At 41.4% G+C, this 15,317-nt stretch overlaps 1 protein-coding gene across 10 annotated transcripts in view; it reads right to left on the bottom strand.

Annotated features, from left to right (window-relative positions):
• JAK2 (Janus kinase 2) overlaps window positions 1-15,317 on the bottom strand; it is a 159,146-nt gene that overhangs the window by 132,431 nt on the left and 11,398 nt on the right. For 3 of the 10 annotated variants that reach the window (XM_073345270.1, XM_073345271.1, XM_073345259.1), the window contains exon 1: window positions 4,996-5,257. The exons of 3 other annotated variants lie outside the window; for them this stretch is intronic. In XM_073345270.1, coding sequence (XP_073201371.1) covers window positions 4,996-5,053 — 58 coding nt within the window. In that variant the 5' untranslated portion in view covers window positions 5,054-5,257. Of the gene's footprint in view, window positions 1-4,995; window positions 5,258-8,085; window positions 8,165-8,529; window positions 8,603-9,648; window positions 9,740-15,317 lie in introns of those variants that run through there. 4 more of the 10 variants (XM_073345260.1, XM_073345264.1, XM_073345267.1 and 1 more) reach the window with 4 other exon arrangements.

Raw genomic sequence — 15,317 nt, 5'->3', positions numbered from 1 at the left:
AGGCTCAGCTGCTAGTCCCAGCTGGGTTGGGGAAGACTGGACTTCCTCTTCACCTGCACAGCATCCGGGGCCAGGTCAGACCCACCCCCAGATTTCTCCCCCAGCTATAGAAAGCTCTGAAAACTGCACCCCCACCTGCCGCACTTCCTGCGCCCATCGCTCCTCAGCTGCAGGGGAAGGGATCATTATACAGGGAGCTGCTCCTCCATCCACCCAACCCTCATGCATCCAGATCCCCTCATGCCCAGACCCTCCTGCCGAGCCTCACATCCCTACAAACCCAGAACCCCCCATGAAAAGCCCCAGTCCCCCTGCACCATCCCAATGAGCCACCCGGACCCCACCCTACCAAGCCCCAACCAGCTGCACCTGGATTCCCAACCCACTGAGCCCAGCATATGGACCTCCCCACTGAGCTCCCCACACCCAGAACTCTAACCACCTTCACCTGGACCCCTGTAGAGTCCCAATACCACTGCACCCAGAACCCCCACCAAGAAGCCCCTGTGCATCCAGATCACCCCATACAGAACCCTCTCAGCTCACACCTGGATCATCCCCCCCCCCCCCATTGAGCCCCTCCACACTTGGATCCTGCCTTGCTGAATCTGCCTGCCCATATCTGGCATGGAGGGTCAGGGTCAGTCCTTGCACTGTGTCAGGGTTGGGTGCAGCCTCACCGCTGAGTCTGTGTCCCGGGGGGAAGTTGGGGGGGGGGGCCCTCTGCACGGTGATCTCCCACTTCTGTGCAGCCAGTGGCCTGTGCTCCCTAATGTCATGCTGGAGCCTCCACATTTATTTGACAAATAAAATTTGCAGAATTTTAAAATACTGTGTGCAGAATTGTTAATGTTTTGGCACAGAATGCCCTCCGGAGGAGCATAGGGATGAATGTGCAAACCAACGAAGCCCAGGAGGGGGTTCTGTTAGGGACCACTGAATCAAACCAGAGCACAGGATGAGAACTCCTTAGACACCTGCTTAAAATGTGTGGCAATTGTGTTGTTGTGGGGACTTCAATCTGGGGCACATATGCTGGAAGTTTCATGCCACCAGTAGTAAAATATCATTAGAGTTTCTAAAAATTATAGATAACTTTCTAACACAAAAAATACTATACCCAACACAAGGAAACTCTATTTTGGACCTCATTATGGACAGATATAGCAGCTTTATGGTCACTGGATTAAAAGTTGATAGTTAAAGTAGAACTTCAGAGTTACGAACCCCTTGCGAGTGGAGTTAGACTGACATAAATCCCAGGGGAAAATGGAAATGCTGATACAGGATTCAATTAAGAAAGAATTAAAGGATAGGAATATACTAAATGCTAGTTAATATATGTTTATGGAAAAGAGCTTTTGGATACAAGTTTAAATTTTGCCCCTATACTGGCATCAGCTTCAGACTAAATATTTATATCGCAAATACATGCCATCTACAACAGACTTAAAGCCAAGTCAGTGCAGCCTGGAAAAACTTCAATTGCTTGAGCTGCATAAAAAAAGCACAAGACAAGATTGCCTTTTTGCCTACTGATCTTTGCCTTGACAACAAAACTATGTGGCACAAATAATAAAGTTTCAGACCTACTTTGATATAGCTGGAATCTCTAATAGTTACATAAACCACAGATAATATTTGTTAATAATTAATGGGTCCATTATATTTCGGCCAATTGTGCTACACCATCCCATCCTGCCAGCGAACTGTACGCAGTGGAATGCATTTCGCACAAGGCAATCAACACTAAGTTAGAATATAAAACTATGTTATGTTATAAACTATAGTTATAACTAGGTTATAAAACTATAATTTCATCATCATCAAATGACAGGTACGACAGGAAAATGTTTATATTTAGACAGTTATATGCTATTGAATCAAAACAATTGCCTTTGGCCCTTGATCAACAGCAATCTCCAAATTTGGGCCTAATATTCCAACAAATATTGTGACCACCCACAAATTGTCCTACGTTTCTTTAATGAAATCAAAGTTGACCTCAATGCAGGCTTATTATGCTCTAGAATAGATTGAAAAGCTTGAAGGAACAACGCCACAAGATATTGTAGTTATTTACCCTATTTACTATACTTTCAGTTTGTGTTTCTGATAGGTCACATCAGATGTAACAAGATAGAAAGCCTAAACTGCTCATTGCACAGATATATTCATTCACTATTGGAGCAGCAACAAACAAACAAAAAACTGACAAAGATTTGTGGCAAACTTCTAGACGAGAAAGGCATTTACCACTGTAAATGTTATTTGAGTGTACTGCCCCTGCAGGTCCACACTCCTGGGGAGTACAGATGTTTACCACAAGCTCAGAACATGTAGCAAACACTGCCCACACAGAGAATGCCCCTCCGGGATGCAAACATTCACAACAAGGTTATGAAAGTCATTAAACTGATTGGGTGAGCGGACAGGCAAGAGAGACTCTTTTTTCATTAGCTCAAAACCAGCACGTTAAAAATGTTCCAAATTTTCAGTAGGATGAAATCTCCATAAAAACAACTCATGCACTGGCTATATTTAACAAAAACAGGTTGTTGTAAGTAAGATATATTCATCTGTATTTTTATACAAAAAACAATTGCATCATGATAATTAGAGTCCGAACACAATAATGCAATTCTCCCTCTCCAAAACACAACAAAATAGAAAGTGTTATTTTTTTACCTGTTCTAATCCTTGATTTCGAGATTACTTGACCTGTCACAGCCTCTGCCTACTTTATTGTTCCACCAAATAAATCTACAAGCAGTACACCCCATTTCTAGAAATTGATTTAAAATTAGAGAGCCAAGAGTCTATTCTCTGGAACATTTCAGTTGTTTTCAGTTTCTAAGTCAGCTTTCATTCTAAACAGAATGTATTAATTGTGTAGTGAGGAAGCAGATTTCCTTTTGCCCACAGCAAAGAAGTGTTTCCTGTATTAAATATTACCTCTTTTGACCCAGTGGTTAGCCAAATTCAGAGAGTGTCTCAGGTTGTTCCAGTTAGGAGGAGAAATCATTAGATGGAATCAGCTATTTCTTGGATGTAATCTTCTTTATTTACAAAGATTATACATAAAGTCTTGTTTCCCTTAACATAGTAAGAATCAAACAGCAGGAGAGAGTTTCTTTGCTCACTGTTCCAAACTTGCCTTTCCAGCCAGCACTGTGTGGCTAAAAAGCTCTCTTAGATTTCTCTCAAGGCCTTTTTACCAGCATTTCTGTTACTGTCAACTTGGCCTTCTGTCTGCTTCTGTGTCTCTCGCACAAACAAACACCTTCATGCAGACAATGACCAGCTGTGCCCCTGCCCACATAATTCAGATTCCTGAGTGGCCTTGGACATGCCTTTGTTTTGACCAGACATGGGCCCATGTTTTGGCTTTTACTGCTTCTGTTTTAGTCAGGTTATATACCCAACCCATTAAACCAGCACAATAATAATGAACATTGCATGAATGGTATAAAAATATGAATATGCTCATTATCATGTTAGACAACACCCGTACTGAAAGTTTCCTTAAAATGTAAGAAGTGTTTTCTCCATTCTCATTGCCAAGAAATGTATGCTTTTCAACTCAATTACATTTCTCCTACCTATCCTGCAAAGCAGATATGAGTTGGATGCCTTTTACCTTGATATAACAATCACTTAGAGCTTGATCCTGCAAAAGTGCTATGCACTTTGGCCAATCCAGAAAAGCATTCAGTCACGTAAGTAGTTCCATTGAAAACAACAGAACTACTCATGTGATTAAAGTTAAGACCATGTTTAAGTAACTGGGTCTTAATATGCAGGTAACTCCTTTTGATGAGAGAATTTTACTATAATTTTACTCTATTATAATATAATTACATTTTACTATAATTTTACTATATTATACTACTATAATTATAGTGGTCAAGGGAATCAGGAAAGCTACTAATTTGTGGATAAAAAATAAAGTTTCACAAACAAGGGAGAGAGAAGGTCCAGTTTAAAGTCCCCTAATATGAAGCAACAGAAAGAAAACGTTCTGAAACAGCAAATGAAAGTTTTAGAGACTGTAAAAACATGGAGTACATAGCACTTAAAGAAAATATAATTCCAGTATATATTACCCACTATGAATGGGTATGTAATGCAAAAGTATTCATAGCAGAAACAGATAGTAAAGTTATTTCATCTTAGAAATTTATACTGATAGCTACCATCAAGGCACATACATACACTGAATCACTAAAATAGTAAATTTCTCAGAGCTGTAATCAATTGCATGAGTTATATTGCCTCCTAGGAACCTCTATATGCTTAAACCAGGCAAAAATAGCAATACAATGATAGAAGACCATTTAAGATTTGCACCACAAATTTCATTTAGCTGTTATAATAGACAATGTTACTGTTGCCATGTCTGTGTCATCTTTACATATTTAGGCCAAACCTTTCATTTCCTTAACTTTAGGCACTAGGAGTTGTTCCATTTACAGTGCATAAAGTGTGCAAAGTTGAGCACATTTGTACATTGTTGCCAAATCCAGTCCTGGCTATAGATAACAAAAGGAAATAGCTAAGATCAGATATTCTGTTTTTCTATCTCAATATATTCCTGTAGTGAAATCCTGCAACATCTTTTTAGCTTACATCTAAAATAAATATTTAGCAACTTACAGCCCAAAATTTAGGTTTGGCAAAATAAAAAGTTCAATAAAACTCATTAATAGAAAGGTTTTCACAATTAAAATATAAAAATCAATAAAATTTCAATCTTGGGTTTAAAGTACTGCAGCAAAAATGTTTAAAGAGAAACAAACACAACATTTTTTTTCTTTTAACTGTGAAAACATTGTTATTAATATTAGGGTTTGCTAAATTTGGACTTATTTTCTTCTAACTTCTGTCAGATAACTATCACATCAGTTTTATTTAACAAATGTCACTCTAATAAAACTGGGTGCACAAGCCTGAAAAGTACTCACACTAAAATCAATTAAATATATATTACAGCACCTGTAAATCCTTGTAAAGCAAGAGTTGTCTGTGTGCAGGGAACTTCACTAAATTTCATGTCATGCAGTTTTTCTAGACTGCAGCTATATATATTTTAAAGTTTGCAAACTTCTTTCACTTCTTACTCAGAAACGAGATGAAACAGGCTTCTTCCTAGATCTCAAATCTTGGGAGAAACCAAAATGGAAAGAGTAGTAGTAGTCAACCATGAAATATCCAAGGTCTGCATCCTGCCTATCCAGCCAGATCAGTTTCTTTGAAGGAGGGCCAGAGGTAGTCTCACTACCACAAGGAAAAACTGGGAAAGAGCAGATGATTATTACACTTTTTTTAAAAAAAAAAAGAAGATGATAATCAAATCTAGAGTTTATTAAAAACTAGAAATAAAGCAACATCTTCATCAGGCCATGTATTAAATAGGAGTCAGAACTCTTCTGCACTGACAATCGGTTGCAGACTTTTCAATCTCTGAAATCACTGGATCATGGGTGCAAAAGGAAAATCTAAACTTCCATAAAAATATCTTTACAAGCTTGTACAAACAAAATGAAAGGAGACATGTCTTCTCTGTGCATTCTGGGAGATACCAACTTCATTCCCAGATGTGTTTTAGAAGGGATGGGAAAAGGCAGTTTGTTTTTTCTATGGTTTCACAGCTGAATCCTAACGGTATTAGAGCAGGGGAGATTTGGAGTCATAACTGTTGGGAGTGTATTCCTGCATCTGAGCAGGAATAGGTCTAGTGATTAGTGACCCTGCCCTCCTACCTTGTTTCCACAACTCCTCTACAACAACCTTACAGAACAAACTGTTGTCTGCCAGACTAAACCTCTCATATTATGAAATCTGGAGAACACTTTATCCCTATTTAAATTAGTGAAGTGTGACAAAGTGCTTGGAGCTGGTGCTTTCTTTAAGAGGTACGTACACTGATTATTGCACAAACTTTACAATCTGATCCACAGCCAGAGAGCTGTTGACACAAATCCAGCCATCTTTAGGCCTTATCTAAAGTTCAGTCAAAGCTTCTATTTTCTGACATGTTGACTCTCCTGTTACGCTACAATACGGTAACTTGTCATCTGTTGTGCGTGATTTCACTATATATGAGTAGTCATCTGAATCACAAAGCTATCTGCTTTCAGTAAACTAAACAAAGGGTTTATTAATTTGTATTGTGCCTTTCACTGTGGCATCTAGATGCTTAAATTACAGACATCAGAATTTAAAATAAGCACAAAACAAAATTTTTTAATCAAAAGCTATACAGTATTGAAATAAAAAAGCACTTGTGATAAAGTGCTTTCAGTCACTATCACTTGTTTAAAAAAAACAAAACAGGCAAACAGCAAGTAGCTACAAAAAAACTGACTGCTGTAACGGTTTTGTTTAGGGTTTGTGAAATGATGAACTACCACCTGAGTTATACAGGTATATGAGAGAGAGCGGGTGAGTGGGAGAAAACAGGAGCCTCAATATCTGCCCTTAAACAGCGACTTCATCTACAGCGAGGAGAAATGTGTGTTTGCTGATTTAGTTTTAAAACTAGCTCTGGCTAATGTGATTTAAATGCAGTTCGCTTGTGCAGTGTGGGTCAAGCATTAAGACTGCATTTTATTGCTCAGATACTATTTCTCAAATAATACAATACGTTACAATATCATGCCATTTTTCCACAACCTGAGATATGTGAGTTGCATCTTGTAGTAACGAGTATCACAGTGTATGAGAGAGAACATTTATATACTATTTTTCTTAAATTAACCAAGATCTGATGCATCAGGAAACAGTAGCATACCAAGGCAATTGCAATCAGTAAGCTAATTTGCCTCTTCCAGGCAGTAAACTATCTACCTCTACTCCTGCTCCCAAAAAGTTTGAAGGAAGTCATAAACTACTGGAAAAGGGAGTGGTGAGCTAGGCAACCAAGGCTATAAGGGATAACATATGCCTTACACACATACACAATTTAAAATAATTACACATACACACAGACTTCTTATTAAGATGAACATCTACTGATGTTAAAAAGTCAGCGTACTGCCCTCAGGAAAATGGGTGTTATGTAAAAAGTATGAGAAAAGGATACTTGTCACAAACTGCCAATATAATTTGTTTATAGCATCAAAATCCTCCAGGGACAATTACAAATCCCCATAATGTTTTTCAGTGCTACAGTCTTTTACAGTGCTATGCAAGTGTGTAAAAAAATATTCTCCCTTTAGCATTTACCTATCCAAGGAGCCTCCAGAGAAATTCCAAGTTAAGTAAGAATACTTTACGCTCTTCAAATAAGTCTGAATAATCAGAAGAGGAGGAATAAATGGCACGTTGTGATAAACAAAGACTCCTTCGGGCCAATCAAACATTAGAAACTCTGGGAGACAAGTACACATGGAATTGCACACATTTTCTGGTATTGCATAATCTTCTAGCGCTGCAGACAAATCTCTCTATACAGGACAGACATCACTTAATCACTTTTTAAAAATCTGCTTGTGTGGATCTGCTGATAGAATTTTGCACTAAATAGCTATTCTTTTCTATTTACCACAGTTGGGTAAATTAATCATGACAGTATACAAACCTCCCCGATATTCTACAGGAGAAATACCCATGGAATTATCAAAAAGTCAATATTTTTGGTTGGGAATTTCAAAGGACTCTAAGGGATTTAAGTGTCCAAATGCCACAGAAATTCAATGGGATTTGGTTGTCTAATTCTCCTGGGCTCCTTTGAAAATCCCAGCCTTTATGACCAGATTCAAAACAACGAAGAACCTCAAACTGACAATTCGGAGACTGGCTGCTAATGAGTTAATTTTGCAAATTAACAAAAACAAAACAAAAAAGCAAAGGTAATACATTACAAAATGTACTGTGGTCATTTACATGACATAATTTAGTTTTATCTTTTTTTGGACCAACTTCTATTGGTGAGAGAGACAAGCTTTCAAGCCACACAGAGCTCATTATGACTACACTGTATATAATAATTTAATTTTAAACTACTACAGTGGTCCCAGCTGCAAAAACAATTGCATTCTAACAGCTAGCTTTCAGATGCTCATAACTTTCCAAAATATTTACCTCTTGGGCTGATATTTTCCATGCTTGATCTCGCTGCCAGTAAACAGTTTGGAAACTTTTTAAACACAAACCGTTTCAGCTGTTTTGAAATCATCAGAGGTCAGAAAAAAATAAAATGAACAGTACATTAAATTACAGAATAAGAAAAGAATAAGAGATACTGAGACTGGAGACCGCTTTTGAAAATATACAGTACCTCTTATGATTCTGTCTCTCTAAAAGGTTCCCCTGGTCTGATAATTACATCTCTACCTCGATAGAACGCTGTCCTCGGGAGCCAAAAAATCCTACCGTGTTATAGGTGAAACCGCGTTATATCAAACTTGCTTTGATCCACCAGAGCGCGCAGCCCCGCCGCCCCGGAGCACTGCTTTACCGTGTTATATCTGAATTCATGTTATATCGGGTCGCGTTATATCGGGGTAGAGGTGTATTTGCAACTACCTTTGGCTAGTGCTTCCTGGACGGATCATGTTTGGAGTTCAACAGAAGGGAGAAGTAGATTCAAAAGAAAACTCTGAAACAAGACAAAAGAAAGAAAAGTACTCCTAAATCTGAAGATTGGGTGTTACAAAAGCTTAAAGAAAGAGGGATCAAAGCTACAGACAGAGGGCATAGAAGGATTAATGCAAGGATTAATGCACAGGCTAGCAGAGGCACAATTTTCATGTCCTGTTTGTTCTGTTTATAAAGAGAAGAACCCTACCAGTGAGGAAGATCTCACCCAGTTGTGAAGTGCTTGGAAACTAATGGATTGCCATGCCTCCACAACAATAAAGTTTTACACTATTTAAATAAATATAAAAATGGAGTGTGACCTGGCTCTTATTACCTGGTTCCCACCCCCTCTGCCTGCTGAGCTTGTGCTTTCTGCAGACTTCAGAGCACGGGTGGGCAAACTACGGCCCGGGGGCCACATCCAGCCCTTCAGATGTTTTAATCCAGCCCTTGAGCTCCCGCTGGAGAGCGGGGTCCAGGGCTTCCCCACTCCGGCGCTCCAGCCGGGGAGCGGGGTCAGGGGTTTGCCCTGCTCTGCGTTTGCGGTGGCTCCGCACAGCTCCCAGAAGCAGCAGCATGTCCCCGCTCTGGCTCCTACACGTAGGGGCAGCCAGGGGGCTCCGCACACTGTCCCTCCCCCCAGCACAGCTCCCATTGGCTGGGAACCACGGCCAATAGGAGCTGCAGGAGCAGCACCTGCGGATGGGGAAGCGTGCAGTGCCGCCTGGCCGCACCTCCACATAGGAGCCGGAGGGGGGACATGCCGCTGCTTCCAGGGCAGCATTTACATCAAGCAGTTCCAGAGTCTGCACCCCTGCCCCTCTCCTGTGCTCAACCCCCTGCCCCAGCCTTGATCCCCCTCCTGCCCTCCAAACCCCTTGGTCCCAGCCTAGGGCACCCTCCTACACCTCCAACCCCTCATCCCCAGCTCCATCCCAGAGCCCGCATGCCCAGCCAGAGCCCTCACCCTCTCCCACATCCCAACCCCCAATTTCGTGAGCATTCTTGGCCTGCCATACAATTTCCATACCCAGATGTGGCCCTCAGGCCAAAAAGTTTGCCCACCTCTGCTTTAGAGGGTTCAGGTCAGATGAAACTCTCAATTCCCCCAACTCTGGACTGCCCATAAGTGCCCATCTCAGACTTCAAGAGGGTTCTGGGAGGAAGAAATGCAAGAGCCCACTAAGCATCTCATGCTCTACAAGTAGAATAATAATAAAGACAAGGATTTTGTCACAGATGTCGTGGAACTCACAGAATCTGTGACTTCCAAAGACCTCCGTGACATCAGTCCCGGAGGCAACAGACCCCCAAGCTCCAAGCAGCCATGGGCAGCAGGGGGACCCGCAGCTCTCCAGCTGCCATGGCAGAACAGGGGGACCCTGGAGTTCTGAGCCCCAATGGATGGTGGGGGGCCCCAGAGCTCTCAGCCACCCTGCAGCTGCCCAACCCTTCCCATTTTATCATGGATATTTTTAGTAAAAGTCAGGGATGGGTCAAAGGCATCTGTGAATTTTTCTTTATTGCCCATGACCTGTCCCTGACTTTTACTAAAAATAGCCATGAGAATATCCTAGCCTTAATAATAATCCAAACAGCAGCTAGGCAAACAACTTGCTCAAAATAACATTTCTCAAAGGTGTGATTGCTTCTGGACGGGTGGGTCTCCTTTGTTATCTATATTTAAACCCAAAGGGAAAATTGACATTTGAATCTGGACACACAAAACTTAACAGGAACTAAACAAGATAAGTTGAAGCACTGGAATCAGTTAAATGAGGAAGGCTAGCATGCAAAATGGCTTCGTAAAACAAACAACATAAACCCAAACAAACAGCCTAGTATATTTCTCCAATTTATCATATTCTTCAATAGACATCTTCTCCTAAGAAATATTAGCTTCTTTTGATCCAGCTCCATCTGTTGTGTCTTTTTGGGAGGCTTTTTGTAGGAGGGATTGATTTACTGGAGGACTAGCTCTGCGTGTGTGTTATTATCACAAAGGAATAATAAAGATGAGCTTTAAGGGGAGGGCAAGGAATGAAGACATGTATTTAGTGGTGTATTCTTTCTTTGATTCAAATCTAATGGCAATTAAACCACCATATACTTCTGATTCACTAGGGGAAACAGACCTATTAAAATTTACTTTAATGCATTTTACTTAAATAGCGCCACACAGTTCTAAGAATCACCTTTATTCTAAAATGAAATTATATTTCAACACATTCAGTTTCTTGCTTTTACCCTTCAAAAAGATTAACAGTCGCTGCATTTGATGCACATATAATATAATCATATGTAATTACATAAGAGTCAATGCTTTGAAGCAAGCCACCTGGGCCTCAAAATACTACTACTGCAATTCCTACTGGTCCCTTAGAAACTGTAATCATGCAGCCCATCTAAAGGTACCATTTCTCGGTTCTATGCATCCTCTCCCTTATTCCTACAGCAGCAACCCTACTAATAGAACAGGGGTATTAATATGGCCTCATTAACCTTTTTCCTGATCAACTTCCAGTCGATTTAAGGTCCTAGTGGTCACCTGTTGCCCAGCCCATGTGGAGGCCCAACAACCTGTTGCCCAGCCCATGTGGAGGCCCATTTCCAAACAGGAATATCCACCCCCATCCCCAAAGACATACTAAAAAGGCGAAGAGGGGGAGCCCATGAGCTGCTCAGGGCCCAAGCTGCTCGGGGCCTTAGTCTGCTTATGCCTAGCACCAGCTCTGCCAGCAACAATGGGAGGATCTCCAGAGATGACCTGTCCACCCCTTGGAGCTCCTCTAAGGAGAAACAGAAGCAGCTGTTTGGCCTTCACACCCCAGCCAGACACCTGAGACTCACTGGAATCAAAGTTGAACTCTTATCACATTCTCCTTTTGTTGATTGTCCCTGCCTCTTCCCAACTCCCTCTGTTTCAGGCCCACACTCTCTCCTCAGCTACCACGCTCCTTTGAACCCCAGCCTTCAGAGCATCCCCTCCACCTCCCACCCACACACCTTCTTTGTCATTCCACTCTTCCATTTCCCCCTTCCTTCCTCCTCCTTTCCAACTGAACTTCTCCCTACGCTTTGGGTCCACAAGCTCACCCTTACCACCATTCCTTGTCCCCACCCCAGCCTAATAATGTCCTCTCCCATAAACAAATGGACCTTAAATAAATACATACTGTACATGAATGAATAAAACTAACACAACACATGGCCATCATTACCCCCATGCGTTTGCTTGTATGCTGTATCCATTTCTGCAGCCTCGGTCTGCTCTTTGTCTTTATAGATCATAAAAAGCTCTAGTTGGCATGATTCTTCGGCACATTTGTTACCAGAAAAGGGGCTCAACCTTATGAAACAGCAACATAAAATGCAAGCTTTCTGATGCACAACCCACAGACAACCAAGACTGTTGCTCCTTCCCACATCTGGCTAATACCCCTCTTCCCCAAAGAAAGTGTGAAAGGTCAGAGCAGCAGATCTGAAAACCCTGTTCTTCAGGGGACTACACTGAAACTTGGGCAGCAGCTGGGGCATCTAAGAAAAAATACCAGTCCTCAACGGGGGCATGTGTTTGCCAGACGGAAAGTGATTGGGAGCAGGAGCAGAAGAAATTACAGTCAGAAGACCAATGCAAATGCAAAAGGAAGAAGAGTAGGGATCAGAAAGAAAGAGATGAGAGAGGAGAAAAAATGGAGGAAATGGGGAAGGGGACCAGAGTGGGAAAAAGATGGAAAGGCACAGAGATGAGAGGGAAGAAACAGGAGAGAACCTAATAAAAAGGGAACAGCACAACAGAATGAGAGGACGGTAACATCAAAGTATTATGGTGATAACAGAATGAAAGCAGGAGATGGAAGGATAGAGAAACAAGGAGAGGGAAACAGGAGAGAAAGCACCAAGACATCATGTTAGGGACAGTAAACTGTTTTATTTAGTCATAGGTGTGAGCTGTATACTGTAAAATCACTGGGGATGATAAATTTAATTTAGGTGAAACAATATGCAAATTAGGCATGACACTCAGGCTCCTGTCAAGCTGGCAGTGAAGTTGATGCTGGGGAGATGGTGGATCACTTCTGGAAGCCTTCATACATCATTGCCCATATCCAGGTGCTCTGATGTTATGGGTATTTGCATGAATAGCATAGCAAAGGAACTGCACGACGTTCAGCAAATTTTTTTCAAACAGACTCAAAGTCGCTTACACTATACCACATTACATCATGAATTTTCCCTGGCTACGCCTAGCCATGATCTGAAATTCAATCGTTTCCTCCTAAAGCCACAGTTTCTCTCTAATTAAATGGCCTGCCATTCCTGTAGTGTCTTTTAGAGTGATTTTTACAATAAATTATGCAGGTCACACTTGTGACTCAAAGAAACTGATTACTATCCTTAAAATAGTCCTTCGCTTTTTCTCTGAAGGTTACTGATGGTGAAGGGCTTCCATAATGGCCAGTAGTTCCCTTCATGAGCTTTCTTTGTTTGGACAGATGGCCAATCATTGTTTAACCCTCCCTCTTGAAACTCCACAGGTGTCACATATGTTGAGCCTGAGGGCATGGCTACACTGGAAACTTCAAAGCTCTGTCACGGGAACGCTCCCACAGCAGCGCTTTGAAGTGCGAGTGCGGCTGCACACAAGTGCTGGGAGAGAGGTCTCCCAGCGCTTCTGGTAATCCACCTCCACAAGGGGATTAGCGCCGAGCGCTGGGAGCGCGGCTCCCAGTGCTCGGAGCCTGTCAACACTAGCACTTTAAAGCACTCTGACTTGCTGAGCTCAGGGGGTGATTTTTCATAAAATGTAAGTGTAGACCTTAGTCTTTGGCTACACTACAAACTTCAGTGTAGAAAATCCACACCCCTGAGTAATGCAGTTATACCGATCTAACTTCTGGTGTAGACAGCACCATGTTGACAGGAGGGCTTCTCCTGTCAACGTAGCTACTGCTTCTTGGGGAAGTGGAGTACCTACACTGACGGGAGAAGCTCCTGTCTGCATAAAACATTGACATTGTGTATACCCCTGTAACTAAATAACCCATCAAACAAGAAAGCAGCCTTGTGGTATGCAAATGAAGAACTTCAACAGAAAAGTGCTAATTTCAAAGCAAGTGGTCATTGCGTGTGATGATCAGAGGTCAAGGACTAGAAATGCATTCCTCTCTCTCTATCATCAAAGTAAGAGCCCACATGGGTAGTGACCCTGTCATCCAGTTTTCTGTGAAAAGAAGCTACAAGAATGGATTCAAGGAAAGATCCTTCATCTCTGGACTGTTTGGATTCTAACAGGGTGGAATAAACGAACGAGAAGACAGAGACCCCCAGAGTTATTCTGTGTAGCCCTGACAGACTGATCGGAAACTGGCAGGTTACTATATCTCTGCTACCATTTGGAATTATAGATTGTGACTCACCTGTACATATATTTTACCTGCTTTAACCTCTCAATAACTCTTATTTCCTTTTCTTACATAATAAACCTTTAGTTAGTTTACTATAGAACTGGCTGTCAACATTGTCTTCATTATAAGATCTAGGGTACCAACTGATCTGTGGTAAAGTGACTGGAAGCAACCTAAATATGGTGTGATTTTTTACGTAAGTGACATTTTATCACTAAGTCCAGTTTGTCTGGGTGGCAAGATAGCCTGGAGAGTCTAAGGGGACTGTCTGTCACTCCATGGTAAAACTGGTATAGTGATCCAGGAGTTCACATTTGTTACTGGCTTGGTGAATTCTAATCATAGAATACAACACCAGGTTACGGAGTCTGCCCTGTTTTCTGACAGTCTTCCCTGAGGCAGGCACTCACAGTTCTGAGTCACTCCAGACAGCCTAACACCTGACTCTCCAGGATGCCAGACGATTGCTCATAGCAACTGGCCCCCACCCAGTTTTTTTCTGCTGGCTTTATCTTCCTCCTCCATCCTCTGTTTCTTGCCATTTTCTTCTTCTGTCTACATCCCCACTCTGTTCCGTACTGTACTGCCCAAACTTTTCCCACTTCGTATGCCTCTTTCCCCTGCCCTTCTCTTTCCAAATTCCTCTCTCTGCTTCTTTCTCTGACCCTTCAAGTCAGGGTTTTCCAAATGTTCTGATTTTTCTATTTGAAGTAAAAAGATGCAGTCTATGGAACAAACTTTTTAGAAGACAAATCTCTTACCTTTTGTATTCTTATCATTCAAAAGCAATTTGTTTGCTACTGTACATTTGTTCTGAGGGTTACTATGGTAATTATATTGTGTATTTGTAGAAGAACTAATGCTGCTCCACTACCTCCAAACTAAATTTTGCTTTTCTTGGCCATGACATTCAAAATGAAAGGGCAAGAGACGAAAAGAGAAACTAATGAGGTGATATCACACAGTTAAAGTCTGTATAATCCACAGCTGTTGTACACACCATTCAACACTTGAAATATGGCTGTAAGCATATTATGAGACTTTGTGGGGACTAGTGTAGTGATAGTATTTAGGTGATCTGCTCGCTAGATTTTGTGAAGACTTTGCAGATTTTCAGAACTACTAGAAGTACTGAAAATAGCCTCTAGCTTATTTTGCTCATACTCTATTCAGTCTTTGAAAGACTACATATTTCACTAACTCAGACATGTATTAAAGGCCACACAAGAGATGCTTGTGTATTGCTATTTTATAATACACTTATGTCCAGGTTTGTCCTTCCTCATAGAGAGACACTTTATTCAGCTAGATATACATTTACACTCT

The sequence above is a fragment of the Lepidochelys kempii genome, chromosome 5, assembly GCF_965140265.1.
Source record: "Lepidochelys kempii isolate rLepKem1 chromosome 5, rLepKem1.hap2, whole genome shotgun sequence".
Classification (NCBI taxonomy): Eukaryota; Metazoa; Chordata; order Testudines; family Cheloniidae; genus Lepidochelys; species Lepidochelys kempii.
Note: the sequence above shows the minus strand (reverse complement) of the source record. Positions and strands in the feature narration are given on the sequence as shown.